At 42.8% G+C, this 19725-nt stretch overlaps 1 protein-coding gene across 5 annotated transcripts in view; it reads right to left on the bottom strand.

The window, feature by feature from the left end:
• Positions 1–19725, bottom strand: part of LOC147056268 (uncharacterized) — an 89100-nt gene that overhangs the window by 12476 nt on the left and 56899 nt on the right. For all 5 annotated transcript variants that reach the window (XM_085911721.1, XM_085911722.1, XM_085911719.1 and 2 more), the window contains 3 exons: positions 15172–15284; positions 14746–15057; positions 5657–5723 (listed from right to left, as the gene is read on the bottom strand). In XM_085911721.1, the coding sequence (XP_085767847.1) occupies positions 5657–5723; positions 14746–15057; positions 15172–15284 (492 nt within the window). The remainder of the gene's footprint in view (positions 1–5656; positions 5724–14745; positions 15058–15171; positions 15285–19725) is intronic.

Raw genomic sequence — 19725 nt, 5'->3', positions numbered from 1 at the left:
GTTTCTAGGCGCAGCCGAGGCGTTGAGGGGGTCCAGTTTGGGGACCTCAGCATCACGTCTCTGCTTTTTGCAAATGACGTGGTGCTGTTGGCTTCTTCAGGGCGTGATCTCCAGCTCTCACTGGAGCGGTTCGGGATGAGGGTCAGCACCTCCAAAACCGAATCCATGGTCCTTGTTCGAAAAAGGGTGGAATACCCTCTCCGGATCAGGGATGAGATCCTGCCCCAAGTGGAGGAGTTTAAGTATCTTGGGGTCTTGTTCACAATTAAGGGCAGGATGGAGTGCGAGATCGGCAGGCGGATCGGTGCAGCATCAACAGTAATACGGACTCTGTAACGGTCCGTCGTGAATAGAGAGCTGAGCCAAAAGACAAAGCTCTCGATTTACCGGTCGATCTATGCTCCTGCCCTCACCTATTGTCACGAGCTATGGGTCGTGACCGAAAGAACGAGATCCAGGATACAAGCGGCCGAATTGAGTTTCCTCCGCAGGGTGTCCGGGCTCTCCCTTAGAGATAGGGTGAGGAGCTCGGTCATCCGGGAGAGACTCGGAGTAGAGCCGCTGCTCCTCCACGAGGAGAGGAGCCAGATGAGGTGGCTCGGGCATCTCATCAGGATGCCTCTTGAACGCCTCCCTGGGGAGGTGTTCCGGGCATGTCCCACCGGTAGGTGACCCCGGGGACGACCCAGGATGCGCTGGAGAGACTATGTCTCTCGCCTGGCCTGGGAACGCCTTGGGATCCCCAGGGATGATCTGGATGAAGTGGCTAGGGAGAGGGAAATCTGGGAGTCCCATCTAAAACTGCTGCCCCCGCAACCCGACCCCGGATAAGCGGAAGAAGATGGATGAATGGATTTACCGTCAGAGCCACTTACTTTGGCATTTCAGACCTTACTTGATACGTTTGGTTTTACATAAGCCATATACAGGCAGCAACGCATAAAAATGGAAATACAGTGGAGCCTCGGTTTTCGAACATCCCGGTTTTCGAACAAATTCAATATTTCAAACCTCGCAAGATGAGCCGAGAGCACGCGCATGCCAACTGACTCCGTTCGTTATTACATTCTCATTACTCTGAGGATTACATCAACTCGAATCATGCCTCCAAAGGAAGCAAGTGGGAGCAGCAAAGCCATCCAAAAACACAAAGACGCTCGAACAGCCTTCTGGAACGGATTGTGTTCGAAAACCGAGGCTCCACTGTACTAGATCTGTGCGGCGCACGCACGGCGTTGTTGACATAAAGGACGAGGAATTTGATCGATGGATTTAATGATTTGGAGTGACAGATGGTTTGATAATATTGTTGGAATATGATAGTTATTTGAAATATACTTTATATATTGTATGGGTCTGTGGAATAATTAGAAATGCAACTTACGAGTCCGACGTCAGCGGCATTATTTACATAAAGGACGATTGATGGATTTAATTAATTGGAGTGACACAGATGGTTTGATAAACGTGTTATTTATGTAATATTTATTTGAATAACTTTGAATGTTAAGTCAGGCCTTTTCTCAGCTCCTCGTTTGTGTATATGTCACGTTAGCATATCGTATCATTTAGCCTGTTGTTGCTGGTTCATGTCTGTTCTTGGTGTTGGATTTTGACAAGTACATTTGCCCCAAAAGTGCGACTTATACTCCGGTGCGACATATATGTTGTTGTTTTTTCTCCACTTTATTGTGCATTTTATGGCTGGTGCGACTTATACTCCGGGAGCGACTTATAGTCTGAAAAATACGGTAAATATAACATTAGTTTTCAATGTTACGCTGATGACACTCAATTATATATGCCGTTATCAATGCCAAATCCGCGGGACTGTTGTAATCTTGAGGCATGCCTTGCGGAGATCAAGCACTGGATGTCACTCAATTTCCTAAGTCTTAACCCAGATGAAACTGAGATGTTGATGATGGAGGATATGCACGTGACGTCACAGACTGGCCGATGGTTTGTTTGGGTGGCAAAAAGCGGTGGACGCCAATAGGGCCAAGGCTGGTACTGGAGCATTTTTTAGCATTTTATCGGTTGCAGACTGTGGCAGAGTTGTTACGTAGGCAACTTAAACCATCGTGAAGAGTTGTTGTGCCATCGGGTGTGCCTATCACTTCCAAAAAAGCGATACCAAGAAATTATATCAGTTCCCTGCGGACCAGACCAGAAAAGATAGCTGGGTGGCGGCGCTTCGTAGGGCGGAACATGGCCACAACAGCTCCAAGCTTTGGAAGCCAACTATCCATTCTTACATCTGCTCAGATCACTTTGTCGGAAGTATGTAATTTTGTTTTATTGACGTCAACATTCATCTGTGAGGTATACTGGTATAGTTATATATATGGTGTAGTATACATGGTACACATCCACCATCAGAGGATGCTGGCAATGTATCTCTTGTGGCTTTCTTGGTCCAACTGGACGAAATAATCACTCACCACACCCACCCAGGCCGCCATCCTCACGAGTCTAGTGGCAGCGGACGGGGCTTTTTGCCACCCAAACAATAATGACGGCCCCGATCCGTGACGTCAGTGCTTATCCTCCATTGGTCCAGCTTGTTATCACCACTTATTTAAGAAAACCACTATGGTTATCTATGGATAACTGTACTATCACTCAGAGCGATGCTGTAACTAATCTCGAAGTAATATTTGACCAAACGCTCTCCTTTCAAAAGCATATTAAGAACAAAACTAGAATTGCATTTTTTCACCTCTGAAATATTGCTAAGATTCGTCCGATTCTCTCGACCGGTGATGCGGAAATTATTATACATGCGTTTATTACGTCACGCCTGGACTACTGTAACGCATTATTCTCTGGTCTTCCCAAGTCCAGCATCAAAAGTCTACAGTTAGTACAAAATGCTGCTGCAAGGCTGCTCTCACGGTCAAGAAAATTTGATCACATTACCCCAATATTAGCCAACTTACATTGGCTCCTGGTCCATTTAAGATGTGACTTCAAGGTTCTCCTATTAACCTATAAATCATTGTATGGCTTACCGCCTTCATATCTCGTCGACTTAGTTGTTCCTTACATTCCATCCCGTAACCTCCGCTCGGCAAATGTTAGTCTTTTAGTGACCCGAGGTCCAAAGAAATGTCCGCAGGGTCTAGAGCATTTTCTATTCGGGCTCCAGAGCTTTGGAATACCCTACCAATGGATATTAGAACTGCTACCTCAGTAGAAATATTTAAGACACATTTAAAGACATATTTTTATGATATGGCCTTTAATTAACCTGTAGTGGCCGATTCGGCTGGAGTTTGTGTTTTCGAACCCTCCCACCTATCCCCACCCCTCCCCGGCTGGTGAGTTAGTTAGGTGACACCCGGACTGACAGCGGCTGTCTGGATTCCTGTGGACCAATCAGGATGAGGGAACTGCAGCGGATTACCCCCCTCAAAGACACTCCCAGGACAATCGAGGGCACCGAGGGCACCTCCTGCAGCTCTTCACTTTGAATTGCCACTTTTTCTTTAATTTTTCATATTCTGTATTCTGTGCCCTCTCAGCATCCATTGCAGCCTGGTCATCCTGGAAGGGGGATCCTCCCATCTGTGGTCCCTTTTCAAGGTGTCTCATTTTTCCCCTGATAGTTTTTTTTTTTAGTTTTTCCTTGCCGTCCTGGGAGTTTAAGATCAGGGAATGTTTGAGAATGATTGTTTTGTTTGTTTGTTTGTTTGTTCGTTTGTTTGTTTGTTAATGTGAAGCCCTTAGAGACTTGTTTGTGATTTAGGGCTATATAAATAAATGACTTGACTTGTCAATAAGAGCATTTTTATATAAATTCATCTCGAAAACCTTTCTTTGCAGGACTGATTTAAAAAAGTGTTGACAAATGTTATCAACTAATATTTCACAGATAATGCAATCGTGCCTTTCACTTCAATGTGTCACAAAGTATAACACAGCTGGTGGTACTGAAAAAGCTAGAAATTAAGTAGCTGTGATCATATTTTGACTTGGAATTGAACTACTGTATATGCAGTAACAACTGGCTGTCACTACGGCAGTTGCTGCAAGCCTTTGAATAGAACTCACTGTGTGTGTGCTTTGTGAGCGTGCAGCTGCTCCAGTGGTGATGGAAACAAAAAGTCAATAAGAGCTGAGGGAAATATTATAGTCCAGCTCGTGCTTCAACACACATAGTGGACAAAATACTGTATATGAATGTGTGTATTGTTGTGGCAGGTGGCTGTGGTAAATGTAAAATTTCTATTCTCAAGTCTCTAACATGTCTGCTTTGGCGACTTAGGGCGACTTCGCCCAGAATAAGCCAAACAAAACAAACCAAGCAAGACAATTCTTTTTTAGCTAGACAGTTGCAACAGATAGAGCATGTGACCTAACATGTCACAGGAAAACTATTAAAACGCCGAATGGGACACAACAGGTTGTTCCTGTTAAGACTCACTGAAAGAGAATGAAGGTTTTACTAACAGTGTGGTCTGCGTGTGTGTGCATGTGTGTCTGTCTCTATGTGAGAGCAACGGTCTATACACTGCAAGCATTCTTCAGCTCCGTGTGTAAAGACATGAGCCAAAGGTCAAACACGCAGTAAAAGAAACATTATAGTCAATGGTGCGACAAATGGTGGAATGAAAGTGGAAAGTGCGAAGTGTTCATCAAAGAAAAATGTCTGATACCAGGAAAGGTCTTTTCAGTTTGGAGTTATGGAGTATTAAGCAATGCTTAGGTACTGTAAAGCCTCCATACATTTTTGGAATACACTTTCTATACGAGTGTCTTGATAAATAACACTGTATTCACACACTGTAATTATTTTAATGTATTCTTAGCTGTAAATTCATGCATAAACGAATTCATGCAAGACAAAACTGAAATGTTGTTGTAAAATATACTCACACCAGTCTAATCGAACAAATATGAATCCCAAAATTCAATATTGACCCTATTTTTGCTCTGTATCACATTGCTCTTTGATGCTAATACTCTCACTTACATGGACATGTCCTCACTTCATAATACATCACTGCAAATTTCTTCACTTTGATTATTTCTTAGTCTTTCCAATATCAAGGGAAGCATTTTTGTTTTTCTAAATGCTATGAATGAATGAATGAATGAATGAATACATTAATGGTTGCATAAATAAACAGGCATGGCCACTAATGTGCCGTGCATGCCGAAAAGTGCTCCATGGGCTTTTGACTGTGGATTGTTAACTCCTTATTTCTATTCTGCAAAGTGGTAATTAGAATTATCCAGTTTGGGCGAGCAGACACCGTTTGTGTCCTGGCAATTTTGCCGTGCCCCGGTTCACCTCTTCCAACTTGACTGCGGTACAGAGCGCTCACATTATTCCAGCAAATGAATGCCACTGTGCAGTGAACGACATGTACGAAGTGTAGCGTAGAGCAACCAAAAACATCTTCATCTTGTCACTCCGGCACACAATTTGAGGTTTTTGTTTGTTGCCTGGGTTTTCTGTTGTTTGTCAATCTGAATAAAACAATCCTATGTATGTACAGTATGGAAATGACAGGCAGGTTAGAGCCTGTGCAGTTGCCCTACAGCTCTCTTTTCCTTTTTCTGAGAAGCGCATTGGTAAAAACAAAAATAATGGGCACAGTGTCCACACTGAAAGGTATTTGTGATTATCATTTCTTTGGGTGCTTACCCAGCTCCTCTTTCAGCTTTGCCAGTTCTAGCGACAAGTCCGTCTTTAGCTTGAAAGCCTCTTCATGCTGCAGAAAAAGAGAAAAACAATATAACATGAGACACTATCTCAACAATAAAAACGGTATTGCATTAAATTTGTTCCAAAATCCAATCTTTTATCTGTGTACAACACAGACAAACACACATGTTTATCTGCCATAACATGAAGTATTCTATAGGCAAGATAAAAAAAGACATGTTAAGTCCACGACATGTTTGTATGCTTTGTTGTGGTAGTGGATTGTAATTTTGTTGCTAAATTTAATGACATTAATAAATATTAGACACACCCCACAGCAAGATGCAATGCCACATTATGAGCTAACACCTCTCTGACAATGGCAAACTGAGCATTTGGCATATTGGCAAAAGCTGATTTTTGTGATAGTTTTTGCATTGGATCTCATTTGTTTCTGCAAGTGTACCAATAAAGTGTGTACTATGACTCGTGTCAGGTTCCTACAGAAAATTCAAGGCTGCAAAAAAGTTGACACCTGCTAACAAAATGAGAAGCGTCTTTAACATGAATTCCCCGTCACACGAGGCTGCCTCCACCAAACTATTCACACAGCATAAAACACCTTGCATACAGCAGATGACCATGTTCAGTGTAGTTTTCAACACGCTCGCATCTTTCACTGACACACAAGCACAAAATAACAACACAGAAGCAGTGCAATTCACGTACAATAGAAAAAGGGGATTTTTGTGCCTGGCTGCATATACACACACACACACACACACACACACACACATATACGCACAAGCAGCGATGAAGTCCATCTGTTCCTTGAGGAGTCAGTTAAGTGAAAAATCAGACTGAGGTGAAAAACAACATTGACTGTGAAAAACAACTGTTAGCCTCTTCAAGCAGTCGTACAAAGCTGGTAATAAAATTGCATGTCATAAACCAACGTGATAAGGATAATTCAAGCTTCACGGTGGTGTTGGTTCAGCACTCTATCACTTAAACGCATTCATGATTAATAGTGAACTGTTTTTTTAGTAATCCAGATGGAAAACCAGCATTCAAATCATACAACAAAGTTGTATCACTTAAAAAGAGTCCTCTAGTTTGTCACATTACTTTTGAGAGGGTTTCCAAAGCTGCAATGACGAGCACTAAAAAGAAAAACAGACCTTACGTTTCTTCTTGCGAACACGGGGAGCCTTATATTGAGCTTTGCTGGCTGTGGAGCCCATGTTGGTTTAATTAAAAAACACAGTTATACACACAGGCACACACACAAACCACACACACACTTGTCTCTTCAGCTCATTTCTCACTCCCTCATCCTCTCAGCAGCATATGGCAAAAGACATGATGTCTTTCACAGTCCTCTCTGTGTTGTGGATGGCTCAGTCAGTCATTTAAACTCCACCCACACACTACCTGCCCCCCAAAGTGCTGCTTGTCCTCCCTCCACCCTCAATCCGGTCCACCCCCTCCAGTCTGGAATACTGTATGATGTAGGAATTCAAGTTATTTGGACACCCACGTCTCTCTCACCCTCTTAGCGTACTCAAGTATTCTTAACTCCCTGTCTCTCGTATCTTGGTGCAACAATCATTTACATACAAAACTTGAAAAGCTGCAATCAAAAGAATAGGTCACCATTTTCTCTGGCTGTTTATCATTACTGCTCAGAAAGGACAAACTGGAATGTCAATGGTGTAAAATTCTACATCATTATGAATGCATTTGCTGTTCCATAGCAGCAAACAAGACAAACAAGCCGACCAAATCCAAAGAATGTGGCTTTAAAGTACCCTGAATCAACCATGCTAAAAAAAAAAAAAAAAGCTCCAAGCCTTGTCACAACAGCAAAGAGGGCCACCGCCTACCTGAAAAACCCTCAGGGGAAGGTGTCGGCATCAAGTGTTCAGTCGTTATTCATCAGTCACCTTTTGAGTGCAGGAGGCAGATTAGATAATCATGGAATTCATGGAGATGTTATCTCACGCTTCCAAATCAAAGAGTGATAGCAGCTGCATTCCTCCACTAGACTAACAGTAACACCCTCCACCCTCCCATCTACGTTGCACCATCAATATGCCAGTCAGAAGCAAACAGACAAAAACTTTAACAGGCAGTGGGATGGGACTTTGTAGTCGTGTCATCGGATTTGCGGCCGCATGTTTTGGACACTCGGGAGAAGAGAGGGGCAGAGCTGTCAACTGATCACCTTGTAGTGTGTTGGTTCCAATGGTGGGGGAAGATGCTGGTCCGACCTGGCGCACTGTGAGGGTCTGCTGGGAACGCCTGTCAGAATCCCCTGTCAGGAGGAGCTTCAACTCCCACCAAGCAGAGCTTTTCCCACATCCCGGAGGAGGCGGGGGACATTGAGTCCGAGTGGACCATGTTCTGTGCATCCATTGTCGAGGCAGCCGACACGAGTCGTGGCCGTAAGGTGGTCAGTGCTTGTCGTGGCGGCAATCCCCAAACCCGCTGGTGGACACTGGTGGTAAGGGATTCCGTCAAGCTGAAGAAGGAGTCCTATCGGGCCGTTTTGGACTGTGGGACTCCAGAGGCAGCCAACAGGTACCGGATGGCCAAGTGAAACGTGGCTTCGCCGGATGCTGAGGCAAAAACGCGGGCGTGGGAGGAGTTTGGCGAGGCCATGGAGAATGACTTCTGGACGGCTTCAAGAAAATTCTGGTCCACCATCCGGTGTCTTGGGAGGGGGAAGCAGTGCACGGTCAACACTGTTTACAGTGGAGATGGTGTGCTGCTGACCTCGACTCGGGATGTCGTGAGTCGGTGGGGGGCATACTTCGAAGACCTCCTCAATTCCACCGACACGCCTTCCATTATTGAAACAGGGCCTGAAGACTCTGAGGCGGACTCTCCAATCTCGGAGGTCGAAGTCACTGAGGTAGTTAAAAAACTCCTCGGTGGCAAGGCCCCAGGGGTGTATGAGATCCGCCCGGAGTTCTTAAAGGCTCTGAATGTTGTGGGGGTGTCATGGCTGACACGCCTCTGCAACATTGTGTGGACATCGGGGATGGTGTTCCAACTACAGGGGAATCACACTCCTCAGCCTCCCTGGTAAGGTTTATTCAGGGGTGCTGGAGAGGAGGATCCGTTGGGAGGTCGAACCTCGGATTCAGGAGGAGCAGTGTGGCTTTCGTCCTGGCCGTGGAACAGTGACCCAGAACCTCGAGGGGGCATGGGAGTTTGCTCAACCAGTCCACATGTGTTTTGTGGACTTGGAGAAGCCGTTCGACCGTGTCCCTTGGGAAGTTCTGTGGAAGGTGCTTCGGGAGTACGAGGCGCCGAGCCAACTGATAAGGGCAGTTTGGTCCACATTTCTTACAGTAAGTCGGATTCGTTCCCAGTGAGGGTTGGACTCCGCCAAGGCTGGCCCTTTGTCACCGATTCTGTTCATAACCTTTATGAATAGAATTTCTAAGCGCAGCCGAGGCGTTGAGGGTGTCCGGTTTGGGGACCCCAGCATTGCGTCTCTCCTTTTTGCATACGACATGGTGTTGTTGGTTTCTTCAAGCCGTGATCTCCAGCTCTCATTGGAGCAGTTCGCAGCCGAGTGTGAAGCGGTCGGGATGAGGGTCAGCACCTCCAAATCCGAGTCCATGGTCTTCGCTTGGAAAAGTGTGGAATGCCCTCTCCGAATCAGGGATGAGATTCTGCCCCAAGTGGAGGAGTTCTCACGGGTGAGGGCAGGATGGAGTGCGAAATTGACAGGTGGATTGGTGCAGCGTCGGCAGTAATGCGGACTCTGTACCGGTCCGTCGTGGTGAAGAGAGAGCTGAGCCAAAAGGCAAAGCTCTCAATTTACCGGTCGATCTACGCTCCTACCCTCACCTATGGTCACGAGCTATGGGTCGTGACCGAAAGAACGAAATCCCGGAAACAAGTGGCCGAAATGAGTTTTCTCCGCAGGGTGTCCGGGATCTCCCTTAGAGATAGGGTGAGGAGCTCGGTCATCCGGGAGAGACTCGGAGTAGAGCCGCTGCTCCTCCACGTTGAGAGGAGCCAGATGAGGTGGCTCGGGCATCTCATCAGGATGCCTCCTGGACGCCTCCCTGGGGAGGTGTTCCAGGCACGTCCCCGGGGACGACCCAGGTTGCGCTGGAGAGACTATGTCTCTCGGCTGGCCTGGGAACACCTTGGGATCCCCCGGGATGAGCTGGATGAAGTAGCTGGGGAGAGGGAAGTCTGGGAGTCCCTCCTAAAGCTGCTGCCCCGGCGACCCAACCCCGGATACGCGGAAGAAGATGGATGGATGGATGGTTAAAATATACTATATATAATAAATATAATAATATAAGTTTCAAAAGCAAGCTACTGCATGACGATTATATTCACAGCTAATTCAAGTTTGAATCTGTTTGCCATAAGTGATTTAAGGGCTTTTTGGGGAAAAGATTTAAGACAAACTGGCCCTCCCACTTTTGGAGCTCAACTTCCTGTTTTTTCCCCATCTCAGCCTGTCTACATCACAAGAGGAAGCCAAGCATTGTAATGTCTAGTTTCCTGTCTTAATTTGGCTTTGATTTTTCTGTTGTCACCTGGTGTCTGAAATGGTGGTTGCCATCCAAATTTATTTGCACATCCATGCTCTTGTTCACTTCAACCAATGAAAATATGAATGCTTTCGGCACAATATTCTAGATTTACTCACTCAAATTTAAGCTCCTATGAGCAAAACCCAATATCATCTCCAGAAAAATCAAAAGTACTGCGCTGATCTTTTTTAAATTATTTTTACAGGTTGAAGTGAACAATAGGAGGATTGCGCAAATCCATTTATTTGGCGATTGATCTTAGTTTTCAGACATTTAGCAAGGCTCAAGTTGTTACAGCTCCATTGGTCATGCAAACAGACATGGCAGTTAGCTCCCGCTAGTTCCTATGGCTTGTTGAGGCATTCATCCACCAGGATTGTACCTTCTGGTAAAGGTAAACTCTTTTAAATTACCTGGACCCAATGGCGAATCCACTATTAACAGATCTCACATACATGAATAAACTTCTATGACAATCTTGTAGGACATAAAATTGTGGGTCGTTTGACATCCTTATTCACGAAGGGGCAAAAACAGCGTGTTAAATGAGTCCTAACCCTTCACCCGACTTGTCTGTGAGGCTTTGGACTTGAATTTGGCCTTCTGGAGACATTTACAGGCATTATCATTTTATAGTTGTACTAAGTTCATTCTGTTTCCTTTTTTCAATCACTTTTTAGTTCTTTTATCACAAACAGGGTATTTTGGTTACATTACCTGACATGTTTCGGCATGAACTTCCGCCTTCATCAGAGTGTCACTGTTGTGATCGTGACGCGTCTTTATCAGCTGATCGAACAATGAAGGCGTGACTCACCTGTCAGATTTGACAGGTGAGTCACGCCCTCTGCTGTCCCTTCACCTCTCCAAAATGCTGCTCCAGGTGGTAGAGAGCATGTAGGCTCCCTCGTCTCTGTTGATGGTCCTCGGGCCTCGTTTGCGGATTTCAATGGCCTCCCTGATCCAACGCTGATGTTTGTTTTCTTCGGTGCGGATGACTCTGGCCTTTTCCCAGTCCATGATGTGGTTTTCTCTTTTACAGTGGTCGGTGATGGCTGATTTGTAGTGTTCCTGTTCCGCTTGCTGTTTTATTGCTCTTGTTTGTCTTATTGCTGTCTCCTTCTCACACTCCTTTTTGTGTTCCATTTTCCTTGTGATGAAATTTCTCCCTGTCTCCCCAATGTATGATTTATTACATGATTTGCATGGTATCTCGTATATGGAGTTGCATTTATTTTTCGGGTTGATTCTATCTTTTGGGTGGACCAGTATCTGACGGAGTGTTGTGTGTGGTTTGATAGGTGTGTTTATGTTATATTTTTTCATGGCCCTTTTTATGCGTTCCGTAATGCCTTTGACGTACGGCAACGTCACCATACCGCTGGGTTCTTGTCTCTGAGTTTTCTTTTTTCTTTCCCCCTGTGTTGTGTGTTTTTTGTTCTTAACCTGTTCTGCACCTTTAGTTATTGCCCATTGTGGATACTGACATTTCTTGAGTGCGTTTTGTATGTGCTTTTCTTCTTGTGTTCTGTCCTCCGGGTCCGTGATTATTGTTGTTCGTTCGTATAATGTTCTGACTACTGACAGTTTATGTATAGTGGGATGTTCTGATGTCCAGAGGAGGTATTGGTCGGTGTGTGTGGGTTTCCTGTGTACTTTTATTTTTATGTCTCCGTTGTCTGTGTGGTGTATGTTTATGTCTAGAAAGGCTATGGATTGATCTGTTTCTTCTTCATGAGTGAATCTTATGTTGCCAGTGGGGTCTATGGTGTTGAGGTGGTCTGTAAGGTGTTGTGTGTGTCCTGTTTTTGTTTTTTCCAGAATGTCATCTACGTAGCGTCTCCATAATGTGGGTTTATATGTATCCGGGGCTGTTGAGAGTGCTTTTTGTTCTAAATCCTCCATGAAAAAATTGCACATGATGGCAGAAAGAGGGTCTCCCATGGGGAATCCCTCTTTTTGCCTGTAGATTGTGTTTCTGTATTGGAAGTATGTGGAGGTGGCGATGAAATGGAGTAGTTGTGTGATGTCCTGTGCTGTTAGGTTTGTCCGTTTTTTAAGTGTCCTGTCTGCTGATAGTCTGTCATGTACGATGTGTATGGTGGCCTGTGTGGGTGTTTTTGTGAAGAGTGAAATGACGTCGTATGATAGAAACATTTCATCTTTCTGTACCTTTATGTGTGCGAGTTCTGTGGCAAGTTGTTTTGAGTTTTTGCAGTGTTGTTCTGTGAGTCCTAATAATGGTTTTATTATTTCTGTGAGTGCTTTTGAAAGATTGTATGTGACTGACCCTATACTGTCTACGATGGGGCGTAGAGGTGTACCTGGTTTGTGGATTTTGGGTGTACCATAGATTCTGGGGATAATGTTTGCTGTAGGTATTAAGTGATTGTATGACTGTTTGTCTATTGTGTTTTCAGTGAGTAACGGTTTAAGTAATGCTTTGAGTTTATTTTTCTTGTCTTCTGTTGGGTCTTTTGTTATTATTTCATAAGTGTCGTCCTGCAGTAGCTGTTTCATTTTTTCTTCATAAATGTCTGTGTCCATAATTACTGTTGTTCTGCCCTTGTCCGCTGGGAGGATTGTGATGTCTTTATTTTTTGCTAATGTGATCATTGCTTTTGCCTCCTGTTTTGTAATATTGCTGGGTGGTGATTTAGCCGTTTTTAATATACCTGCAACTTCATTTCGTAGTGCTGCCTTTGCCGAAACATGTCAGGTAATGTAACCAAAATACCCTGTTTGTGATAAAAGAACCAAAAAGTGATTATCATTTTATATTTTGTTTGACAGGCTTTATTTAAAATGCATCGCTGACTGTCACTCCACATTTCTTTCTTTTGAGGGGAGCTTTATCTGAAGTTGTTTCGTAATACAAATTTTAGGTCGTAGCGCAAAGTAAATTTAAAAAACCTATAAGTTAGGGCACTCAAGTCAAAATACAATTAGGCAGAATTATAATCAATCTAATATTCCCTACCTAATGCTCAGATAAAGGGAGCTAAGTAGTAAATTCATTGTATACCAAGTAAGTGATCCATTTCCCGGACTCTGAATGACTACATCCTGGTCCTGTCCGAAAAGAGCACCCACTCCTTTTCAAGGAACAAAACAAACATTTTCTTATTAAGTTTAATTAATCTGATGACAAATAAAGCTGAGCAAGTGGAAGTGAAAAATGAAATAAAAACTAAGTCAAAAGTCTGGAAACTCACAAAAGAGAAACACAATGATAAAATACATTAAAAGATGTGTCTCGTCATGCTATAGGTAACGCAAGCTTCTTGTGCAGGGGCAGGGCTAAGAGGGTATGCCGTGGTGAAAGTGCTGTTGTGTTATTGGCAGCTGGGTACGGAGTCCAAAGATCCTCTCTCTGTTAATTCCAAAGTGTCAGTACAGGATCCACCCATACAAATAACACTATCTACATCAGCTGATTGATTATATGATGATTTAATTATATGATGCAGGTGCTTCCTTCATACACAACACAGAAGGAACGGTGAGTTATAAGTAACATTTGGAACCATGCTGAGTAGAAACTAACATCGTGTTATTATGAAACCGCTGCCATTAGCCTTTCTGTCACGCTGTCGCAATTGGCAAAAAATGAAAGTTTTTTTGCCCCAGAGAGAACATCTGCTCACCTTTAGGATGCCAGATAATAAATTATATGCCACCTCAATAACCGACTTGCGTTAGATTCTACCCTTGGCTACAATGCAGAGTGGAGCCCTGGTTAAAGTAGGTCATTTTAAACTCAAAACCTATTGGTGTTGCAGGTACTGTGACAGCTTAGTGCGCGGCGGCTGTGTCTGTATGACAGGTTTATGCAGAGTGAGAGAAATGTTCGGGAGGAAGGTGGCAGGCTCATGAGTGTGCTGTTGTGAACTAGGAGCGGATAAGAACAAAAAGCGAATACTGAGTGGAAACGTGAGTAAAAATGAGTGGCAAATAAATTCGGATCCCTGTGGTGTGTGTGTTGTTGGGCTGCTGGGCTTCACGTGTTGACAACCTGCAATGACTGTGACCCCGTCAGCAACCCCAACCTTGGAGAAATGTCTCCCCTGCTTCCACCGACTGCGGTGGAAATAAGGAATGGATAATATATAAGTGAATGTGAGGCTTTGTAAAGTTCTTTGGCATCCATCGTATGCTGTAGATACTCTGATATATACACTCCACCATTTTAATAAAAATTGGTTTCTCATCTCTTGGACAATGATTTTAAAATGACAAGGGCGGGCAGCCGGACAGACAATTGTATGAATAAGGATGGATAGACAAGGACGGAAGGGTGTGCAGGTTGTGGACCAAAATTATGGCATGTATTTATTGAATTATTTATAATCAATTACAATTTTATATTTCTGTATTTATTTGGTTTTCCCTCTCACCTTTGAAAAAACTGGACCATTAAGAAAATGTGACCCTTGAGAATTCTTATACAGGATGTTCTTTTTTACTTTTTGTGAAGTAATAATAAAGAACTAATAATGAACCATGAGAAACAAAATGTACCTCATTGAAGAGATGCTGAATCACCGTGGCAAACGCCTCCACTTTTTTATTTGCTTGGATGAGAAGTTCCCAAAGATGGCTGGCCTGTTTTTCTTTCTCCGTAAGCTCTTTGCTCTGGTTCGGTTTAGCTGCGACCACAGCAGGCTTGCTTGCACTTTGCAAACGCGTACCTTGTTTAGGGCTTGACCGAGAACTTGTTCTTGCTTTGAACGCTGGTGCACTGGGTCCCGTTGTTCCCAACCCAGCATTTATGGATACAGATGCGGGGGAAACTGGTGTCACTGGAACACTGGTGTTCGCCACCTCTTGACCCTTGCAAAAAATATCGCATGCATCTTTTTCAGACTTCAAGAATCGATAGGGGGAGAAAAAAAGAAAGGAACAGACACTATCACATTGATAGATAATGATCAGTCGACTGTATACCTGTGCTCGTGATAGATTCTGCTGTTTGTGTCCTGGTGCAAGCGCTGGAAGTGGTGAGCTGCTGCGATTGTTTGTGGATCTTGCATGGACATCCCTGGGCTTGTTTTTGTCAACTGCAAAAGAACAACATCCTCTTGTTTTGTGGTTGACAGGCATGAGATTCAAAATGGCTTGAACCCCCTTACACACACGCATGCACACACGCGCATGCACACACACGCACACGCACACACACACACACACACACACACACACACACACACACACACACACACACCATTACAAAATTTGTGTCGACAGAGCAGTAAAACAAAATGAAACTGACTCTACATGAAAATGGGGAAAAAGAGCAATCCCTTAACAGAGGACTAAATTTGTAGAGGCAAAAGAGGAAATTAGATCCAAATAACATACACACACAAAATTGTGTCATTCATCCACTGTCATCAGAGAATACGCGCTTCTGACTGCCTAGGCTTAGACAGATGCATCATGAGATCATGTGGTATTGATGGCAAGAATGTGTGTGTGTGTGTGTGTGTGTGTGTGTGTGTGTGTGTGTGTGTGTGTGTGTGTGTGTGTGTGTGTTTGTGGAATGTGTGCTTGTGCGAGGTGGAGTCTGGGTGCGCATTAAGGAGTGCATTACAGACAAAAGCAATTAGAATGCAACTTTAATGTCTCTGCCTAGGCTCACTTTGTCTCCCAGTAGTTCATCTCTGTACTCTGCATTCTCTTCATTTGATTTCCTCTCTAGCTGGCAATTGTTTATTGACTCTTCTGGCTTCACTAGGTAAATAGTTCATTCCTGACTGGAAATAAAATTCACTTTAAACGAAATAATCCGAAGAGCACCATATGTGCCACTGTAAGCAACATAGCACATTGCTGCTCATTGGGAGCACATAAATACCCGCTCCCTAGAATGCATGCTAACTCTAATTTACAGTTTTTAATGATTCCTTTGACCCGTTTGAAGAAACTGGGAACCTCTCCGTCTTCATCATCACCATCTCAGCAGAGCAGGAGAAACCTCATGCAAATGTGTTAACACATTCTCATTGGATTGACACAGTTTTCCCACCGTTTGGCAAAACAATTTAAACAGATGTCATTCAGGAAGTCCAAACTCTATTGTTTTAGCTGTGGTTACTGAACAGAAACCAAATGCTCCAAGCTCTTAGAAACTGTCTGATCACTATGCAATCACTAAAAGCACTGACACTTCTTCACAAAATGTTTCAATTCTTTGCAAGTATGGATCAAGGAGGTTAAAGGCAGATGAGAAGTAGAGGAAGAGGAGTCCGTGTGTGAGGTGGAGGTATAGCTGGAAGGGCTCAGAAGAAGAAACAGAAGAGTATCACTTGTGGCGTTCTCTTATACTCCTGTAGTATAGGCTCACTAGAGATTTTTGTTTTTTTACCTTAAAAGACTGTCTTTTTTTTAATTTTCCTAATTTTTCACACAGTAATGGATTTTATTTTTATTTCCATGTATTCTCTGTGTGAATATTTCATTTGTCAGCCACAGTCTGGAAAAAAAAATGTAATCAATGAAATTTGCATCAAAGCATATCTCATTCGGGACGAATTTTTTGCAAGAGGGCAAATTTGACTACAAAAAGGACTGGCATGTAAGCTACGTACAGTCATGATTCACACAAGTGCTGTATTTTGTTGCCCATTGTGTAATGATTGATTGAGTGCTCATACACTTGTGTCAAAGTTGAGTTGTTTGGAGGCAAAATTTGCTTTAGTTCCATATTTTAAATGTTTTGGGACAGGTATTGCCTTTTGCAAACAAAATGTGTCATTTTGACCACTGTGGCATGTGTTTAGCCCTCTGCGTTAACTGTTTTGAAAATGTCAATTTTGAGTTAACGGCTGCGTCAAAACAATCAATAAAAACTGTAAGAGTTTAACAGGTTTTCTCCTACTGAAAAGAGGAACACTAGCATGTTTAACTCCATCTAAACCACATGTGTCAAACTCAAGGCCCGGGGGCCAGATGTGGCCCGCCACATCATTTTATGTGTCCCGCAAAGACAAATCGTGCATCAAATTGTCTTCACCTTTAAAACTCATCTGAAATGTTTGAACAGTTTATTAATCTGATTTGAAAATTTGTTATTTGTCCGTTTGTTTTGTAGCTTACACTATTATATAATATGATAATAATAATGGCCCTCCGAAGGACACTATGACTACAATACGGCCCGTGGCAAAAATGAGTTTGACACCCCTGATCTAAACAGTAGAACTGAGACATTATGGGCACAACTGAAGAATAATGTAGATTGTGGTATGAAGCCTGCATGATGCCACCCTTTGAGTCATTGGCAGATGAAACAACTTAAGCTTAAAAGAAACAACTCAAATTTTCATTTGACCTACGTATATCAAGATAAAAATCTACTCAGAAACTGCACGTTCATCATAACTTCGAAGAAGACAACTGGAAGGGGATGTATATTATTCTATTGATGTGTACAGTATGTACAAAATTTGGTAGGAGATGTGTGTCAAAGTCACAATGTGCACAAATACAATTCCACAATTGTGGATTCTACATTAAGACCATGAATAGTTGGATTCAAATTTCAACAAATTTTGCTAAACATTCAAAATGGGACACAACAATACATCTGCCTTTTTTATTCCTAATTTCCTAATTGATGAATGGATGGATGATTGTGTGTATTGGTTCCATTTTATGTGGCTTCTTTTGTACTGCCACCTGCTGGATGAAACAAAAAAGTGGAGCATTATTGGTCTGACGACGCAGTCTAACGTAACCATAAAAATCCCCAAAATACATTCCTGAAATGAAACTTGGTCTTTTCCCATATTATTCAACTTTATCAGCAACTATATTTAAGTGTTGCAGTAGGAGAAGAACAACAACATTTGAAAATACTGTATTGTTTAGAAAATTAAATGAATTGGGGTGTTATTTTCTTATGAAGCATGATGTTGGGATGAGTATAAAGGAATAAAAAGGAGTGGAAAAGCACAAGATTTGAGAATCTCTAAAGGAGCTACTAGCATTGACGACCGTTCACCGATAAAACGTGAAACAGACAAAAAGCAAGAATAAATCAAAGTCAGAACATTTCTTTTGAACTGTTGTTCGACAAAATCATTTGTCATCAAACTAAAACTAATGAATTTATGGACAAAAATGATAATGCCATGGAAAAATATTTACCCATAGCGAGTGTGTGAGTGTATTCCACCCACCATGCTTAATTATAAGGTACTGTAATAGTGTGTACATATACACAGTTTATACACAATACGTAGTAGTATATTATTGATACATGTGATGCAGACTCAAATCAAGACAATTCAGATTAATGAGCACAACTGCCTTTTAGTTTCAATGCTTGATGACAAACTCATTTTTAATTTGGCCACAAATAAAGATCTTCCAAAAACATGTTACTAAATTTCTCCCAGACCATAAACAAAATATAATGACTTAATCATTAATAACTAAGAAAATGCTTCGCTACAAGTTGTTTTGAACTGTACATTTTGAACTGGATTATAGATGAAAAGTGATTAACATCAATGGCCTTGATCTTCACAGAGAACATCTCCGACCAGTGGCAAAAATATTAGTACATCTTTCTGTTGAGATTGGAAAATATTCCAGCCAGTTTAGCAGATACATCCTCTAATGCCCTAATCTGCGATGGCATTAGAGAAAATTCGTCATCAGATTAAAGCTTGCACGACTGGACAGGCCTCCCAGTGCAGTGTGTGTGTGTGTGTGTGTGTGTGTGTGTGTGTGTGTGTGTGTGTGTGTGTGTGTGTGTGTGTGTGCGTGCGTGCGTGCGTGCGTGCGTGCGTGCGTGCGTGCGTGCGTGAACGTACACTGACTAAAGCCTCTAACCTACATTTTATGATGACAACAAGCAGCAGTGGGGAAGTGGGTCTGTGGAGCTCAGACATAGTAGCCAAACACATGCAGCTAGGCTCAGATGGCTCAAGAGGAATGACTTTGATCGCCACAGCAAAATGATGATGATGTAGCAGTGTAGTCAAAGATTAAGGACTGAACACTAAGATTATTTTTTGTTTACATTTCCAATGTGATACACATTTCGACAGCTTGCTGAAGTGACACATTTGTCTGAAGCAACATCACAAAACTTAACATTACTACGAAGATGTGGTCAAATATGTGTGAGATATATTCCAAACCCTGAAATTCTGCAAATTGATTTTGAAAAGACAAAGGCAATAAATAATGTATAAGTCTACAAGAGGGGGCACAGCCATGTTACACGCAAATACTCGATGATGAGAAACGCTTTTTAGTGGATAAGATAATAAAAGACAGATCTAGATCCATTCCTAGTTAGTAGTGTGTGTGTGTGTGTGTGTGTGTGTGTTACGTGGCTGATTTCCCTCTAGGCGTGGGTAGCACAGCTAAAAGGAGAGAATAGTCATAGCAATTCATCACACCACTGCTGAAGCACTCGTGCAGAAAGCTTTGAAAAATGTGCACAGACTGGTGCAGAAACACTAAAGGAACAACAACTGACGGCCC

The sequence above is a fragment of the Syngnathus leptorhynchus genome, chromosome 5 (genome assembly GCF_054491065.1).
Source record: "Syngnathus leptorhynchus isolate UIUO chromosome 5, UIUO_Slep, whole genome shotgun sequence".
Classification (NCBI taxonomy): Eukaryota; Metazoa; Chordata; class Actinopteri; order Syngnathiformes; family Syngnathidae; genus Syngnathus; species Syngnathus leptorhynchus.
This window is presented reverse-complemented; position numbering and strand designations above follow the sequence as displayed.